Genomic DNA, 18,925 nt, shown 5'->3' on the forward strand with positions numbered 1-18,925 from the left:
CAGGACCATTGTCCGATGTTGGCATCTGGAGGAACAAGTCTGTTTAAACGCTACTTCCCTCGAATCATTTGAAACACAGAAGGTGTTGAGCTCGCCTTTTTAAAGGGGAATATTTCCTTCCAAGTAGTCGCACAATAGAGACTTCCCCTTATGCTGCATATGTCTGACAGGTGTTTTTAGGCTAACCAATTATTAAAAAATCCGAGCTGCATGCTGGTATACAGCATCGGTTTTCTATCTATATCTATCTATCTATGTATGCGATTCTCATATGGCGCCATTCGGCCATGTGCCTCAAGGCACTCACATGACAGAAACAACAAGGAACATAACATGTCGGACAAATCTGTCTGAAATCTTGCCTCATTACATAAATCCTGTCAAGTAAACATCTTTCAAATGAAATGGCAGGTTCTGAGTATTCATAAGGAGTCACAAGTCGACGCACATAGGTTCCTACATGTAGTGTTGAGCCCATGTTGGTACATTGATTTCACCTCTGAATTACTCACAGCTCGGATTCCCTCAAAGTTATAGCATACAGGCCACTACTAGACGCTGCAAGCTAAATAAAGAGCGCCCCATGCTACCCTAAGAAGGATGAACACACAACAAGCACGGTCAATGGCAAGTCACCACTTTCCGGAAGGCTGAAATACTTTGGGCATTACATTTGTGCCTCTTACAGTGTGTGGTTTTCTCAAGAAATACCGCAGTCCAAATACTATGACTAAGCAAAGCACACAGATCCTGGAGCCTGGCTATAGTTCCAGACGCCCCTCAGAGATACTGGCGAGAATGAAAAACAAAGGAATTTAAAATATGTTCATTTATTCCATTATGGATGGAAGGGGAATTGGCACCTCATGGATTTTTCAAGTGTATAGATATCCCCGCAACCCCCAAGTTGGCCTTGGTGGAGTGAGCTTGGCCAAAGGTCTTAAGGGGGTTCATGGGTGTTCACGTAACCTTAAGTATTGTGTTGAAATGGTGCATTTTACAGCAAAAACCTTAGCAAAGAATTGGCAAGCAATTCACATAATGCATAACTGGTTATATAGGGAAACATATTATGTCCTATAGATGCCAGGTAACCAATGGCACCCAGAAGCCTTTTACAACCGCTCATGCTGGCTATGTCCGAAGAAAAAAACTTGAGGCCTGTCTCAACATTATATGTCAGCTTTGCCCTGTAAAACACATGTACAGGCGGTCAGCAATATAGGCCATCATTGCTGTGTAAAGCACATTTTCATTCTGCTAGTGGCACTGTAAAACATTCTGATGCTGCCTTTGCCTAGTATATGCCAGCATGCCACTGTAAGAACACATGTTCATGTTGGCTGTTCCCCAACACGTCCTGGTTGTTGCAAGTATTGGCGACAGTCTGCAGCATGGTGTGACAGTGTTGCACGCAGTCAAAGTTTTGGAGTCACTTTGTGCCCCGTTTTCCTCTCGTGATTATGCGTGAATCGATCGCAAAACTGTTGCGTTTATCCTACCTACGTGTCTACTATGATTTAAGACAACAATGGCTTGCGCCGAGGGATCACCTTTTTTGCACCCCCATTGAAATGTTTGGCATTTCGCCCTCAACTAGGCTGGGCCACTTTGTTGAATCGATAGCCATTGCACAGTTGAAACTCGAGTCAGCATTGTAAGGAACTCATGGTGGCAACAGTAAAGACTGACACAGGTGATCACAGTTCAAGGGTGTTTATTAAACTGTATAAATGGGTGAGAAAAACACCCAACCTAAACCTGAATCTAAGATGGGAGCAAGCTACCACCATCAAGGAAAAATAAGCCAGTCCCAGTGGTGTCTTGTCAAATAAAAAGGGCCTATTAAAAAAAAAAAAAAAACTATTGCCAATCCTTACTGCTAAGTTACAAAACAGTGTGGGATAGTGTTCACAAGAAAAGAAAGAAGTGTTCACAAATGATAAGTTAGGATGTTATGGGCGGGGCATCCCTTCACCATGTTTTTAGCACAGGACAAGGTGGGACTCTTGAGCACAGCACACTCCTGGGCTTCTCCAGCACGAGGCTAAAATTCCTTTCAGCAATATCAGGACATTCGGTGGTCAAGTCTCTTTTCTACAAAGTTTCTTGCCTCTGACTGCCTGATGTGTCAATATAATAAAACAAACTTCCTTTCCGTATTCTTTTACTTTGGGCGATGACTCTTCACGCCTGAATCCCCCTCAACCGGGCTCTGATACTCTCGAATGTTATTATCCCTCTGTCGGGTTCACGGCGGCCTTTCGCTCAGAATATTTTCACTTGTCGTATTCACGAGTCTCAATGTCTTTTTAAACAACCTTTCAGTGTGGACATCCCTCAGCCGGTTTCACTCTTGTCAACACAATGTTCACAGGGTTACCGTGCTTCACTCCGTTTTGCAGGAATCCTTCGGCCGGTTCACATTTGCCAACTACACAGTTCACTTTGCTTTATCACAGTGCGGGATTCACTTCACTTAGCTTTCTTCTTGGTTACGATAGCCTCCCTCAGTCGGGCTCAGAGCATCAATTCACTGTAGACATCCCACAGTCGGGTTCATGCTTGTCCTTCAAACACAGTTCATGATTCTATCATCTCATTAGAAAAGCAGGGTTCCCTTCCCCCAGCTTTCTTTCGGCATCCCTCCGTCGGGTTCACACTTGCCACAGTTCACTAGACCTCTTTGGTTTTTTTCTTACCCAAGTCCGGGTCTCAGCCCCCAGTCAGGCTTCACGTACTTCTATTCACACAATGTTCTCAGGGTGTTCCTGACCACCCTAATTCGTAGGCATCCCCCGGTTCACATTTGCCCAAGTAGCACAGTTCACTCTCTTTCTTCAGGGTACCAAAGATTTTCGATTGTACAAGGGGTTTAACTCGACCCTTGTATGACCACTTTGACCTCTTAGGTCGGGCTCTCCTAGGGCCTCGTGGTATCTGTAGTTTTAACAAAAGGGGGCCAGCCAGAGTCTTTCGAATGAGCGTCCACGTGGCGCCGGACCTCTCTTCAGCGTGTCTCTCCTTGGGCTTTAAAGGTTCTGTAACACACAAGGGGCCTCATTAAGACCCTGGCGGCCACGTAATGAGCGGTGCCGGTAAGGGACCTGCACCGTTCATTATGGGCCGCCCTATTACGAGGACTGCTGTGGGTCCCGCTAAGGAACACCTGGTAAGACCAGGCGTCCTTAGCAGGACACGCTAGCAGTCCAGGATGCTAACAACAGGCCCATCATTTACAGGCCCGTTGTTAGCATCCTCCCCATTCCCATTGAGCCCTATGGGCACCACTACCACTCACGGGCTGTCTCCAGGCGCTCTGTCCAAGCAACACGTAGCTCATTGAAGTCCTGCAAACCTGCAGCATCTCAACAGGCTGGAATAATATTGTCTGCAAAGGTTGCAACTCTTGTACCCAGCACAATGCCTAATACCTGCTTCTCAGTAACCCTAGTATGCGCAATTCAGTTGACAGAGGCAGACGATACGCCTTCCCCTGTGTAACCTCTTGGGAGGAGACAGGCAAGGTTGTTTCCCATGCCACATTACTGAAGAGTACTCTGTGCGCTTTCAGCCTTGGCCCTTTCCCCGTTTTTTGGAACTGTCCCCACCTACGATGCGGCCAGAAACTGCTCCTTAAAAACTGGCCAACTGGAAAAGGTGCACAGTGAGTAAAACACACGTGGGTCTTCCAGGCATCTATCTCTGCAAACTCAAATGCGTATCTTGCTCACTCACCCGAGTTCCTTGCTTTCCACCGTCCAGTGTACTCTGGAACCTGCTTTACAATATCCTACCAGTTCCATTTCTCAGCGGTTTCCTTAGTTTACATCCTGCATGTTCAGGAGGTGGCACGTCCATAAGGGGCAACTAGGCGGTCTCCATCCACCCATTATGGAAGAGGCATGTGTCCAGGCCAGTAAAAGCAGAGTGCTGGTTTTGCTGAGCTGAGCACTCTTCAGCCGGCAAGTGTGAGATCATTTGTGTCCCATGTGGCTGCATTCCGCAGCCCACGCCTGCCCACTCATGCAAGGGTGGTGGCATTCTGCTTTCCCATCCTTTCATGGCTGGTGTACTGGAGACACTGTTGGAGCAGAGGGTGTGCCAAGTTATTGCCGGGTTTCCAGGCATTGGGGCGCCATACGTCATCTCCTCCTCAACACCCAGACCATCACATCGCCCCTCGCGCCACCTGACACGCTAGACACCACCTGCCCCTCTACTCCCCGCCACCCACTACAGCTGTACCCCTCCTCTGTGCTCCTCTGTATCCTACACCCCGCTGTAGATCTGTTCTGTTGTTACCTCTGAAAAGTGCTCCGTTATGCATCTGTAGGGACTATTTGACCTAATCACATTTCATCAAATTTATTTGACTTTTCTTTTTGATCTACAATGCGGGGGGAGACCCCCGCAATCCCCCCCACTTCCCCTCAACCTAATCTATACTTTTACCCACCCACTTATATATATTTAATTAAACTTGACCAAAAAAAGGACAAAAAATTCGATCAAATGTTTTAGGTCAAATGTTTTTAGGTCAATTATGCTAATAAGGTATTGTTGTATACATCTGTAAAGCACTCTGTTGCTTCTCGAAGCTAGGTCCATATAATAATAATAATAATAATAATAATTGCACAATGCATGTTAAGGAGGTTGGACTTACAGGGAGGCATTGCATGACACCTCCTCTTGGTTCCTGCTACTTGCCTAAAGACAAGGTTATCCACAGAGGGCATGAAATCCTGGTTGAGGTGCAGTGGTGAATGGAATTTGGAAAATAAAATGTAAACAAATCTGTGTGTGCGTGTGTGTGTGTGTGTGTGTGTGTGTGTGTGTGTGTGTGTCTGTCTGTCTGTCTGGAATGGAGGTTAGTGGAGCAGACACCACAATTACATATTTTTACTGTGGCAATGCCAGCATACTTTGTTGGGCACTGGCCCATCACACCTGCCTTCACATTGCAGGCATGTACTGTTTGGCCTATGCAGGCGCCGTTAATATGTAAGAGGTAACCCACCAGACATGCATTCAAGAAAGAGAGCCCACAAGTGGGATCAATGACAAAAACACAGCCAGAGAGGGGCTCTCTTAGTTGAATACATCAATTAGTAAAACCAATATATTAGTCATTTAGAAAAGAGACATTTGAGACCTTCATTTTTAAATAAATTCTAATGCTTCCTTTAATCAATACAGACATATTTGAGCAGTTTCATCGCTGGTGGCAACAAGACAACAATGCAATAATGAAAGTAAAGCAATGTAAACGCAAACAATACATGTATTCAGCCAATGTACATCAAAGAATCGGTGCCCAACTGAAGGCACGACAGACCCCAAAGGGAAACCCAGACACCACCCATGCACGCATAGCACACAGGTGACCAGGAAGAACTACATTACAGATAATGACAAAACGGAATATGCTAGGTGAAAAATGCACACTTCAAAATGTATCCTGTGCTTATATCCACCTCGAGCTGTATTGATTATCAGCCGGTGCAACAATCATAATCCAAAGTGTGCAATGGTTAATCCAGCATTGACATTTCTTTTTCACAAAAGCAACAATTGCTGGAACTCTTGAGACAACGTTTAACATATGAAGCTAATGAGCTCTGTTACCAGATTCTAAAGAAACCGCTGTGAGAAACCTGTAAGTGTCTAACTGACTAGTCCCCAGGGATCTGTCATCCAGGTGGCCAGGACACGGTCATCGCTTTTGGATCCAGTTCCTGGGGGTGGACCAGTGCGGGAAGATCACCTGGGTGGGGGTCCTCGGGTGTGGAAGTGGGCCACCGACGGGTGAGGAACAGTACTCCCTTCCTTATAACACCTTATCCCCATCCTAAAACATAGGATATTCAGAGGTTCTAACCACCCCTGCACCCTGCTTTTACAACACAAACAATTTCTTACACCATGAAAGACAATGGACCAACACCAGGGCCGTTTACCTGACATGTTCCAACACAAGGGTCAGGCAGAGTCAGGCAATTGACAATAACTACACACACCTGACGTCCCTTTCCCTTCCCCACAGGGATAAAAGGTGGAGCACGAGAGCACACTTTGAACAAGGCAAAATGCATGAGGAGGTGGCTGTTCCAGGACGGCAGTTCAAGAGGAGGAGAAAGGCAGTGAGACTGGAAAGGACGACAAGGTGGGAAGTGTCCTTGCCCTTTTTGACCCAGACCCGCAAAGCCTCTGCGAAAGGAATTGCAAGACCGGGAATCACCGCTAGTGTATTTTGTAACAGAAATCAACAGTGTATGGGGCCCTCCCACACTGATAACCAAGGCGGAGAGAGGTGCTTGCTATCGTGATTCTGTCCTTGACTCCAGAGACCAGAAGCGCCAAGGAGTTCAGCAGAGCTGGTGAGTCGGTGAGTCGGAGGGAGAACCCATAGGTGACCGGGCTGTAGACCCTCCGTCATCTTACAACCTAATTTCCCCCCCCCCCCCCAGGACACTGATCCTTTCATATAGTTCAAACCAAAGTGGACACAGAACATTTGACATCAGATTATCTAAATGGTGCATGTTGATGGGTTGGCAGCTGGCCAATGGATACTCTTTCACTATACGGTTACAGAAGCGAACCCAAAAACAAAAAGCACTACTCAGAGGGAAACGTTGCACTGTTCAGGTGGCTGATGGTTTCTCTGAAAAAGACCCTGAAGAAGTCTCTCACATTCTAGACCCTCCGTCATCTTACAACCTAATTTTCCTGAATTAAACGACCAACAAGCAAATTAGTAAAACAATGTAACAGCATAAAACTGAACACTCTTTCCTAGAAAAACATGTTGGCTTTCTATTTTTTGAACCAACAGGATATATTTGCCACATCTCTGACTGGGAAAGAAACAACTGCAGCATGGTTTTTTCTGGGCATGGTATGTATGCTTGAAAGCCATATCTAATCTAAAAGGGTGCAGTGACAGTAGGAATATTATCCAAGGGGGAGCGAATTTAGCCGCAGTTTTTGACCATGGGTAAAGGCCCTTTTCTTTGTCCTAGGCAGCCCCCACTTCCACCCCTGATCAGTAGCTATGTGGAAGGGTTCACCCCTTTATAAAAACATTGCTCAAGTCTTTCATGATGCACTGATCCCTTATCAAAGATGCTGAAGGACACCATTGCGCAATTCTCCCATTTGCATCCCAGCTGCTGAAGAGAGAAGGAGCTGTTTAATAAACATTATCCATGGCCTGCTTTCAACGTTAACAAACCGAGCTGCCTCGACTCACCAGTACAGAAGTGCCAGAACGACCGCCAGCAGGGTCACGGTGACCACAGTTCCATCGACTTCCAGCGGGTTCCCGGGCTCCATGGGGCTGTTCTGGGGCAGCCACTGGGGGACACAGTCCTTCTCTTGCAAGTCCCTGGGGTTGACGTCTAGTGACACGGTTAGAGTCCTGGAAAGAGAACAGAGGGGGGTGGGGGGGGGGGATCAGTCGAGTCATTGCAGGAAGCCTTATCCCTCAGGGCAAACCAATACTAAACAAGTCACTTCCCTATTTGCGCGTGGGAGGGAGAGATGGGGAAGTGGTCGCTGCTCCTGTCACTGTGTCTTTAACGCCTGAAGGAGGAAGCAGCAGGTTTTGTGACCACGATGGTTATAAATATTGACAGAGATGCAGTGGCTTACCTCGAAGGTTGGCCACAAAGAGGACCCCCTCAAAGGGAGATTGCTTTTCGTGTTTTTTTGTGAAATAAAGAGGCAAGCAATTAGTACATAGCAAATTACATTAATATTATAAATGCAAATATGAAGTATTGCACTGCACATATACCCAGCCCTGCAGACTGGACTCCCGAATGAAACCTGCATGCCCACATCTGCAAAGAAAGAGGGAGGTGGTTACTCTTAACTCGGCCGCACATGGTATGCATGGGTGAGGGGGGTTCCTTGCCCTCTGATCATTGCCCAGAGTGCAATCATTATGCTGTGCACAGTGGCAGAGACATTCTGGGTACTGAAGCAGGGAGGGTTTAAGTTGGGGTTCGGGGCAAATGCAGCAGGGCTAAAGATTGTGTATAACCATTAGACCATTTATGAAAAGGGTTATGCGTGGAGATCTCTTCCGTTTGCACTCGTTTCTATCAGGCCAACTCATATGGACATTTATCAGGGCTAGAGTTAACTCAACTGCAAAAGGCTGCTCCTAGGCCCAACGCTTAAGTATAAACCACAACCAGGCCCCCATAGCTAAGTGTCACATTCTCAACCTAAAACGAACCAGAATCCCTAAACCGTCAAGCCCAAAACCCAAATCTCTGATTTAACTGATATCAGCAGGGGGTTACTACACAGTGGGCCTCGTTACGAGGTCGGCGACAACCGGCCGGTGGCACCGGGATGTCAGATGGCGGGAACTGAAACTCCCATTCCCGTGGAGTCTTATGGGAATGGGGACACGGAAGGAGGGGCACCGTTGCTAACGGTGCTGGTGCTCCCATGGAAACCATGCCTGCAGTGGCTAGTGCTCCCGGCAGGTTTGGCCTTCCAGGGAGCATCGTCCCCTGCAGGCATACTCGTAGTCTGCCAGGCCAGAAAGGGTGCCGGTACCTTGCTATCAGCACCCTTATTTCCGGGCTGCCAAACTTATAATGAGACCCAGTGTCTCTGCCCCTTACACTTGAAAGCAACGCGTGTCAGATCGCGCTGCTGGTGCTTTCAGAGTTTTTTTTTTTAAAACAATTTTATTATTTTTATTTCAACAAACAATACAAACCAAACTTGCAGTGCATACAATAACATTATAAACATACATCACTTCAACATGTCCACTGCTTCTCCCCTTCCCTCCCCCCCTTACGAGCCTATTCCCTTCCGTGTTCTGTTTCTGCATCTTGTGATAAGGATTCCTCCTCCATGTTTTCCGTTGGGTCTCGTAGTAACCCAAATAACTCCGCTATTAATTGTTTCCAGGCTATCAGGGTCTCAGCCTCTTCCTCCCCCCAACATTACTTGCATCTTGCCATACCGCAGTTTCCGCCTCGGCCCATTTCTGTAGATCTTTCCACCACACTTCTATTCATGGTCTCTGGCATGCCTTCCACCCCATGGCAAGTCTCCTCTTTGCAAATGCATACGCTAAATCCTTTAATTTACTCACATGCTTGAGTTTACGTGGTCTCGGAAACCCTCCCATCAAACAGGCCCACACCGTATCTACCACAATCTTGATTCCTTTTTCAGCCAACCTGTGCGCCACCTCACCCCAAAAACGCTCAATGACTGGGCTTGACTAGAACATATGCACCATTCCGGCATTTTCCTCATCACATTTGGGGCATGCTTGTCGCCCTACATTTTTAAATTTGGCTATTCTCTGTGGCGTCATATACGCCCTATGGGTTACATACAGTCGTATCTGTTGCAATCTCGCATTCCTCGATACTTTTTTGTGGTACCCTTGGGCCCATTCCCACATCCCATCACTCATTGGGGCTCCCACTTCCTCTTCCCAGTCCTGTCTCAGTTGTGCCACCTCCTTCCCCACCTTGGACAGCAGCAGCTCATATATTCTGGATATCTTGTGTCCCCCCTCTGCAATGTCATATATTGTGTCTATAGTAGTATCCGGTTACTCTTCTAGTACTAGTTCGGACCATGTCTCCTTGATTTTCCGCACCACCCTGTGGTATGTAATATACTGGCCCGTATGTAATCCAGTTTCTTCCTCTAACACTGCAAAGTTCCTTATGTTCCCCTCCTACCATATATCACCCATGGTTGCTATCCCCACCGGTTCCCAGTGTTTCCTAATCATCATCCTTAACTGCTTGTCTTCGCCCACCAGCGCCACTAGTGTTACCTGTGGAGAGCAAGGGAATGAATTCACCATCAGCTGGCAGGGACTGCGCCATATCTTCCACCCTAGTATCATCATCCTTGTGCGCCCCTCCATATCTACCTTAGGCAATCACATCATTTCCTTTAGGAAGTATGGGGCACAGTCCTGTCGGAACAGCCTAGACTCCGAGGTTGACTCTTCAGACAGCCATTTAGCTACATATTGCAGCTGGCTTGCTATGTAGTAAATTTCGTAGTTTGGCAGTTTTATGCCCCCTTTTTCATATGAGTTTTGTAGCTTCCAAAAAGCTACTCTATTCCTCGTCCCATGCCAGAGGAAATCCCTGCACATGCTTTCTATCTTAGCAAAGGTCTGCCTTGTTATAAGGTGTAGGATATTTCCAAAATAATGCAAGAGTCTCGGTAGGACCACCATTTTCAACATTGCCCCTCGCCCCATCATCGCTAGGGATAGCTTCACCCAAAACTTCAGGCTATTTCCAATTTTCCTGATCGCCTCCTCTGTGTTATACTGGTGTTCCTCTTCTACCGTGTGGTATATATCTATTCCAAGATATCGGAACGTGTGCACCTCCCATGGTATCTGTAGCATCGGTAGCTGTTCTAACGGGATCCCTTTGTACCTGCCCAGTGGAAATATACTAGATTTTTGGGGGTTCACAGCTATGCCAGACAGCCTTGCATATCTCTCCATCACTTCGAGAATGTACTGGAGGTTTTCTTAAATGTCTTAAATACAACAACATGTCATCTGCATACAAATAGATTAGATGTGATTCCCCTCCTACAGTAATGCCCATAAGGTCGTACTGTTGTCTCACGGGTTCCAGGGCAAGAATATACAACATAGGACACCACGGGCATCCTTGCCTAGTACCACCTCGAAGTTGCCACCTCTGTGATATCACCGCTCCTGTTTTAACTATAACCAACAGCGCGCTATATAGCATTTTGGCCCACTGTAAGTACCCGGGCCCTATCCCATAGCCAGCCAGGGCCGCTATCAGCCACGGCCATTTAACCGAATCAAAGGCCTTTATTGCGTCTAGCGATACAATTGCCAGTTCGCCTTCATCCTCATTTGTATGCTCAACAACTCAATGGAATCGCCTAAGATTGTTGGATATGTTCCTGTTTGGAACATAGCCAGTCTGGTCGGGATGTATTAGTTTAGCAATAACCCTCCTCATTCTATTTGCCAGAACAGCTGTCAATATTTTACTGTCTTTATTGAGCATTGATAAGGGTCTGTATGATCCACAGTTATGACCGGGCTTATTGGGTTTGGGCAGCGGTACAATTGTCGCTTCTCTAAGGGACTCTGGCAGCCTACCCACTTCATACGCTTCGTTCAGCATTTCTAAAAGCTGAGGAAGCACTTCATCCTTATATGTTTTATAAAATTCACTTGGGAGTCCGTCAGTCCCCGGAGTCTTGCTAGTAGGCAACTGTCGCACTACTTCTTCCAACTCCTCTAAGGTAATCGGGGCATCCAGTTCCTCCCGCTCTTCGGCACTGATCTGCGGCAGTCCTATATCTTCCAGTGTTTCTACTATTTCTGTACAATCACTGTCCTCATCATCCCCATGCAGGAGTCGATAATACTCCACAAATTGCTGGTTAACTCCCTCCTGGGTGTCCACTACGCTCCCATCCTCCCTCGTTATTGTTCTGATTGTGGGCCTGGGGGTCTCACTCCTGTATAGCCATGCCAAACACTCCCTGGTTTATTCCCCCCGCATGCTGTCTCTCTATATACTTCTTATAGTTAAGTTTGCACAATCTCTCCCAGTGCCCCGCACAATTCTGCTGCAGTTTAAGTATTACTTAATTATCTTCCTTGGTGTTACCTCCCTCCCTTAGTGCCCTTTCTAGTTCCCTCTCCGTATCCTGCAGTTCAGCTTGGATCCCTCCTTGTAGCCCTCTGGACTTAGCTATAGCTACCCCCCTCATTACCACTTTAAAGGCCTCCCAAAGCATACCCGCTGTCTCTACACTGCCAGTATTTATCTTAAAGTATTTTATTATTTCCTCCCTCATGTCCTCCCTGAAGATGGTGTCTTTCAGCGCCTCTACTCTGAGGCGCCATGTCGGGATCTTTGGCCTCGGGGGTCGTTATGGCCACCTCAGGATTACGGCGTGTGGTCTGAGAGGACCCTCGCTTTATATTCCGTTTGCGTTATCTCAATCATTAACTCTTGTGTGGCAAACATGTAATCCAATCTAGTATGCAGGTTTTGTGGGGCTGAGTAGTGCGAATACTGCCTCTCCTGGGGGTGGTGTGACCTCCATACATCCACAAACCCGAAATCATCCAACAGCGTGTGCAGTGCTCTAGCAGCTGCGGTGGGTCTATCCATTTTACCATCTGACCTATCTATCCCGGGGTTTAACACGCAGTTGAAATCTCCTCCCCAGATCACCGCCCCTCCCAAGCTCATACTGAGTTTGTTGCATAAGGTTCTAAAATATGCTGCTGTGTTTTGGTTCGGGGCGTACATGTTTATGATGCTTGTCTCCCTATTTTCCACCAGCCCTCTCATCATGACCATCCTCCCGTCTGCCTCCACCGTGGACTGTAACAATTGGAACGAGACATGTGGCGCCACCCAAATGATCACTCCCCTGGCATAGGCCGAATATGATGCCCCCACCACAGTCTCCCTCCATTTCTTCCGGATCATCTCTATCTTGTCTTGCGTAAGATGAGTCTCCTGCAGCAGGGCTATGTCTAATTTCTGTCTGCGTAAGTATAGTATGACCTTATTTCTCTTTAAATAACTACTGAGCCCTCTAACGTTCAAAGTAATTATTTTAAGATCCCCATGGCATATCAGGGTCCCTCTCCTCCCACCACAAGTGCAGTCCATGACCAAGTACATTTCCATTCTATGCGGGCTCGTTTCCCAACATAAACTTCCCCAAACAACAAACACTTCAAACTTCCCTCCCGCCTCCCTGCCCCAACTCACTCCGCTCCATTTCCTCCCGCCCCAACAACCTACCCAACTGTTGCCCAGCTCCATCCCTGTATCTCAGGCACCCCCGCATCTAGCGCTTTTCTGGCAATTGCCCTTACTCACGGCTCAGCAGGGTGAAGTCGCCCTAATGGCAGCCCTACTACTCTAACTCCTGGGGGTAGGTCGTTTCCGTCTTGCCACTCCCATTTGCTTCTATGTGAGCACGCTTAGTGCTACCCAATATTCATTCACATTTTATATTCTAGTCCAACAAGTCCAAATGTCTCTTATTGCAATTTTCAATGTTATATGTCCTCGCCCCGCCCTTGTTGCCCATGCAACAATCCTTTTATTTTCCCCCGGGACCCCTCCTTCTCCATCTTTGCATCCTACATAATGTGACCCCCTCACTTATCGTGATCCTCGTGATCTTGCTACTGGCCTTGTTCCAGAAAACCCTGCATATCCAGCCATGCCTTTGCGTCCTTTGGGGTGTAAAAAAAGTACGCCCTACTTTTGTGCAGGACCTTGAGCTTTGCGGGATACAAAAGCATGTACTTGATTCCAGCCGTACGCAATGTCCTCTTGATCACCACATAGCTATAACGCTGTCTCTGCACCAACATGGCGTAGTCAGGGTATGCTGTGATGGTTGCAGATGCCCTTTCGATCGTTCCCCCTTTGTGAAAGTACTCCAGGATCTTCTCTCTGTCTTCATAGTTCAAGATCTTTGCTATTATCGCCCGAGGGGGGGCTCCAGGTCGTGGTTTCCTCATCAGGGTCCTATGCGCCCGTTCGACAGCAAATCCTTGTGAAAGTTTGTCGGCTCATATTTCTTGCAGGATCAAATTCTCCACATAGTCCGTGGGGTCCTGTCCTTCCTCTCCCTCCGGTAGGCAGACCACCTGTATGTTGTTCCGTCTCGCTCTACCTTCAACCTCCTCCACGCGGATTTCCATGTTGGTGACCTGTTGCTTCAGTATGTGGACTTCCTTTGCGTTGATTGTGCTGGTTTCCGTGTTGGTTTTCACTGCACACTATAGGCCGCTTGTTCTTTCAGCCAGCGATCTCACATCTTGTCACAGTTGATCTCTAGCCCAACCGCATCTATTTTGGTTTCCAAGGCGGTTCTTAGGTCCGCCATCACTGTCCCCCACGAGGCTTTCAACTGCGTAATGGCTGTTAGGATCAAGTGATCCTCTTTTGTCTGGGATATTTCTGCAGGCGCGGCTGCGGCACCCTGTGCCAGGGTGGTTGGAGTCTGTTGCGGCTTGGCAAAAATGTCCATGGTGGGCTGCTTGCTCTTGATCTTGCCTCCTCTCACCGACATTGTGCAGTCCTGCCTATGTGCGGGGGTGCAGCTTTTCTGTAGCGTGCGGGTCCTGCTTCCCCCGTTCCTCCTTCTCCATGGTTGTGGCACGCTGCGGCACCGCCAGGCCTATATGTCTCCTGCGCCTTATCCCGGTCCGCTTTCTGGGGGTTACACCTCTCGGTCTCGAGGGTAGTCTGTTGCAGCTCATGCGCGTCCTGAGCAGCTCGTGCACTGTGTTGTGGTCCACTTCTCCTTCCAAGTCTCTACAGGTCCCCCAAGCCAATTGGTCGAGCGAACCCCTCAGCTATTCGCCCTGTTCTTGGGGCTATTTGGGCCCCTTCTTTCTTCGTCTGGGCCTCTTTGATGCCAGGCGTGCAGTGTAACGGTGTGTCCCACTGGTTCTATATTCCCAGTGCAGTTCTCTCAGCCGCAGTTGCTTCCCGCTTCACATTCCACCTGCTGCGTTCTCCCTGCCAGCCTTCGGCTGCCGTGGGTCTGCTGGGCCTACCTCAGCCTCCTTTGTTCTAGCGCAACGGCCATTTTGTCTGGGGCGTCGCACCGCGGTCACGAACTTTCATTTGATCTTGCCAATCTTCCTGAAGTCATCAAGGACTCAGCTCTCCATCAAACTTGCCCCACGCCTTTACACATCCAATAGTGTATTCCTGAGCACGATCATGCCTTTTTTAGCTTATTTTCATGCAGGATCATCGGGAGCAGCTCAGTAGACACGTCCTACTCCATGGTTGCAGCTTGTGCCATAAGTCACCTTGCTGCCAAGTTTCAGATTCACATCAAGGGATCCTGCTCTGCAAGGTCTTATTTAACTACGACTGGAAAGACATCTGCTGTTGCCCATGTGCAGTAGCTGTCACTGGAACTCGACTTCCCCATCTGGTGAAGTGGCCTGAAGAGGTCTGCATTGGTACCTTATGCATTTCTTCTTCGCAAAGGGTTGCACTGTGCTCCTGGAACTGACCCAAAGAATCCTTGAACCCTCAGCTCCTGCGCACCTTCTACTGGATCCAACGGTGGAAAAAGCTACCTCTTGTGATCCCCAATTGACATACTTAGTCACCTGGGATAATCAGAGTCAGGGAGTAAGTAATTGCAAAGCATTCACATTCCCCTGTTCTCCTTAGAATAAACCTTGGTTGTTCCATTCCATCACTTTTTGATCGGATCTAGAAGCTTGTATCTGAAAGATATAAATAATACTTTACCTACCTGTAACTTGTTGAATATCTTCTGGAACATTTTTACCACCACAAGAACTCTTCCTAGATCTATCCCATCTCCTAAGAAGAAGCTTTGCTACTTTTGGGCACAAGGCCAGACATTATAGGGATTGGGCGTATAAAGTTAGGGCAACATTCTTGTGAACTGGTTTCATTCTACTGCATCACTACTTACCTTCTTTTAGTTGTCCAAGTTGTTGTATGCATTCCTAAAGACCTAAGGTGACTGTATATATGTTTGATCATTGATAAATTGTGTGATATTACTACCTGCTTGATTCATTTTTCTAGTGAGTGTTTTGGGGCCTATAATAAAAAAAGACTATTTTTGTACTTACAGGTCTAAATTGAATTGTTGTGTGCTTCACTGTGTAGGCTCATTGTGAACCCCTGACCCTACTCACTTTCTCCTGAGACTAAGGGCCTCATTACGAGTTTGCCGGTCTGGATACAACAGTACCGGTAAGCTTGTCAGTACCGTTGTATCCGGACCGGCAAACTCTGAGCTATGCTCGCAGGTGCCTTTCATTCCACCGGGTCTGACCTGGCAGAATGAAAGGCACCCGTGAGAACAGAATTTCAGATGCACAGGCACCATTGATAACGGTGCCTGTGCATCCGGGTTCCCCATTCCCATTTGAGCCCTATGGGGCTCAAATGGGAATGGGGAAGATTTTTTTCCGGCGCCCATGAATGTGCAAATACGCGGTCCGCCAAGGACGTAATGATGCGGTAATTGCTCATTTCTGAGCGCTGGAAAAAATGCAACTCTGGGGTTGGTCTCCACTCCTCGAGTGTATTGGTCACAGAAAGTCAGCTAGGTGGTTTGCTTTCGGACTCAGGGTGTTCGAGTGCCGTGTGCGTTTGTTGTCTTCCGTGTGGTACGGGCTTAGGGTATGCTGCCTGTGTTAGTAGTGTTCAGATCAGTCTCTCCGCTTATTCCTTCACTCTTGTGCGGAGGTTTTGTGAGTGAGGGGCTGCTGTCAGATGCCAAGGCTAACGGTTGGTTCTTTCTTGGGGGCGTGGGTCAGATTCCAGCATATCGTGTCCGAGGGGGACCACACTGTTTTCCCTTGCTTTATTTATTTTATGTATCCCCCTGCGGGCTGGTTCACGTACCTTCCGGGGGCGTGCAGCTGTCTCCGTGACCTTCTCCGGTTTGGTGTTCCGGAGTGCTTTCTGGTTTCGGTCAGGTTCTTCTCTTATTCTGCGCTTGGCGAGGGGATTTCCAGGGGGGGCCCTTTACCTTTCTTTCGGGGCTGCAGGCCCTCTATGTGTACCTTCCGTTTTTCGCCGTAGTCATGCCGCCCGTGTCGGGGCTGCTCAAAACCTTTGCCGAGTGTTGGGTTCCCCCTGGGTTTGCCCGCACAATTCACTCCGCTTTTGGTCCGCTCTTCTGCGGGGGCGTTGCGATGTAGGGACCGCCGTCCGATATTTATTGGGTTGGCAGTCTTCTCCTTCACTCGGGTGCAGGCCAGGTTTCAGTATAGTGTTACGGTGGAGGGGGGGGCATGCTGTTTTCCCATGTCCGGGTACCCCCTCGGCTTTCTCCAGTTCCCCGTTGCCAGAGGCTTCCAGGTCGCGGTCTGATTCTTCCTTTTTTCCAGCGCTTTCCGCGCTCAGCGGGGGGCATCGAGGGGGGGCTTTTATCCTCCGTTGGGGTTGCAGGTCTGGTGCGTGTCCTCTCCCCGCCGTTCGCAGCAGCTATGCCCACCTGATGTGCGACGCTGGCTCCTTCAGTGCCGTCGGCTGTAGAGGACTCTCGGCGCGGGTCTGCTCGGGGCTCTTACCGCGTTGGTAGTCTGGATAGTTATTGAGGGCGGGGATGCATCTGGATTCAAACTTTCGCTGTTATTTGGCGAGTGAGGTGTCTGGATCTCACTGCTGTCATGGAGTTTTGGGCTGTTTTTGCGATTTTTCTCTTTTGTATTTCCTCGTTCAGGCGGAGGAGCAGTGATGTGCGTCCTCACAGGGTGGCAGCCATCTTGGGAATCATGTCATTCTTTAATAGATGGGGTCAGCCGACAAGTGTTTCGACCACTGGTTGTCTTCAAGTCTTTAAACATGTGCAAATACATTTCTAAAATATAAATCACAACATAGTTTTTGAATTTTCATCAATTAATAAACCAATAATTATAAAGAAACCATAAATACAAAAGGTCCCATTGGATTTTTCAAGGGGTGATTTATGCAACAGTTGCGCACAGTCCAGATAACAACATAATAAGTATTCACAATATTAGTACCCAACATAATTATACTTCGTTCATGGCACATAGAAATAAAATAAAAAAAACTTGCCACATGATAATGCCATATTCAAAAAAAGGTTTGTGTTCTAAGGTTAAACATTTTTTTTAAAATAAAGTTAAAATTAAATAAAGAGCGCGAGAGAGAGGGACCAAATTGATTCGTCATTACTCCATTATGTACTTATGATATCATTTCCTAGTCATATTATCGTTAAATACCCTCACCAAATCCTTATTGTAATTCACTCATTCAATTATCAGCAGTAAGTAACCTGAGCAAAGCTGTGTATCCGCATCACTATGTGAAGCAGAAAAAGATTGTGCTTGTGTTGCCAATTCCGTAAAAACCACCTTAATCATCCCAATGTAAATTGTAGTAAATGTATATGTAGTATTCTGGTTCAACTCGCCCCAATTTTTCTTATGGCACAAATGCTTAAGATTAGTATATGTCGTGGTTTCTGGACCTAATTAGAGTTGGAACGAATATTGTGATGTGTTAAAAAACATTATCACATCAGTATGGAGTGACCCAATATTCCCATATTGTGTAATATTAAGATTCTCACCCCTCATTTGCTTGGGGTTCTGTCTCTCTGCCGACCTTGGCTTCTTGGTCAGTCAAGATGTCAGCCATCAGGCATCTTACTATTGATTTGCTCACTCTCCATGCTACCCCAGGCTCTGCAGTCTAGCACGGCTCTGCCCCTACAGGACATATTCCTGTCAGAGGCTCTCCACTCCATAGGATTCTCTCTCTTCCATTCAACAAAGCTGTGAACACAGCGAGCTGAGCGCTCATTTCTGACATCTGTGCATAGCCTGCTGATGCAGTTTCGAATCCCAGCAAGGCCAACTCAGCCTTTCATCCTTGCGAGGTCGATAAATTTGAGTACCACGCAGTGGAATGATGATATCAACTGTTATTTCAGCACTTAGATAGCACCTGGTGAGAAGCGCTATATAAAAACTAGATATTATTATTATGAATGTTTCTCATCTTTTTATGAACGTCATCACAAACAAAAAGGGATGTGTTCTTTGACTGTAGAATCCAGGCGGGACCCAGCATTACCTGAAGCCAAAGTGATTAAAGAAATGTCACTATTTGGTGAATCCAAGGGTTAACAATAGTCTTTTTGATTGCCATGTAAGCAGACAATGTATTTTGACCAGGGAGTCCCTTACAGGAATCAGAGTCCTTGTCCCCAGGAGGGGTGTCACTTACTGTGAGGTGCCACCTTCCCAGACCCTTAGGGGTGGTCTTGCTTAGCAGGCTCACCTCCCAAGCCTCAAAGGAGGTGGCTCCCACCTGGGGAGAAGGGATAA

At 47.5% G+C, this 18,925-nt stretch overlaps 1 protein-coding gene across 1 annotated transcript in view; it reads right to left on the reverse strand.

Annotated features, from left to right (window-relative positions):
- Positions 1-18,925, reverse strand: part of TBXAS1 (thromboxane A synthase 1) — a 548,307-nt gene that overhangs the window by 428,789 nt on the left and 100,593 nt on the right. Inside the window, exon 2 of the mRNA XM_069628729.1 lies at positions 7,259-7,426. Within this exon, the coding sequence (XP_069484830.1) occupies positions 7,259-7,341 (83 nt within the window). The 5' untranslated portion in view covers positions 7,342-7,426. The remainder of the gene's footprint in view (positions 1-7,258; positions 7,427-18,925) is intronic.

This window comes from Ambystoma mexicanum, chromosome 12 (assembly GCF_040938575.1).
Source record: "Ambystoma mexicanum isolate Mex_15411 chromosome 12, UKY_AmexF1_1, whole genome shotgun sequence".
Classification (NCBI taxonomy): Eukaryota; Metazoa; Chordata; class Amphibia; order Caudata; family Ambystomatidae; genus Ambystoma; species Ambystoma mexicanum.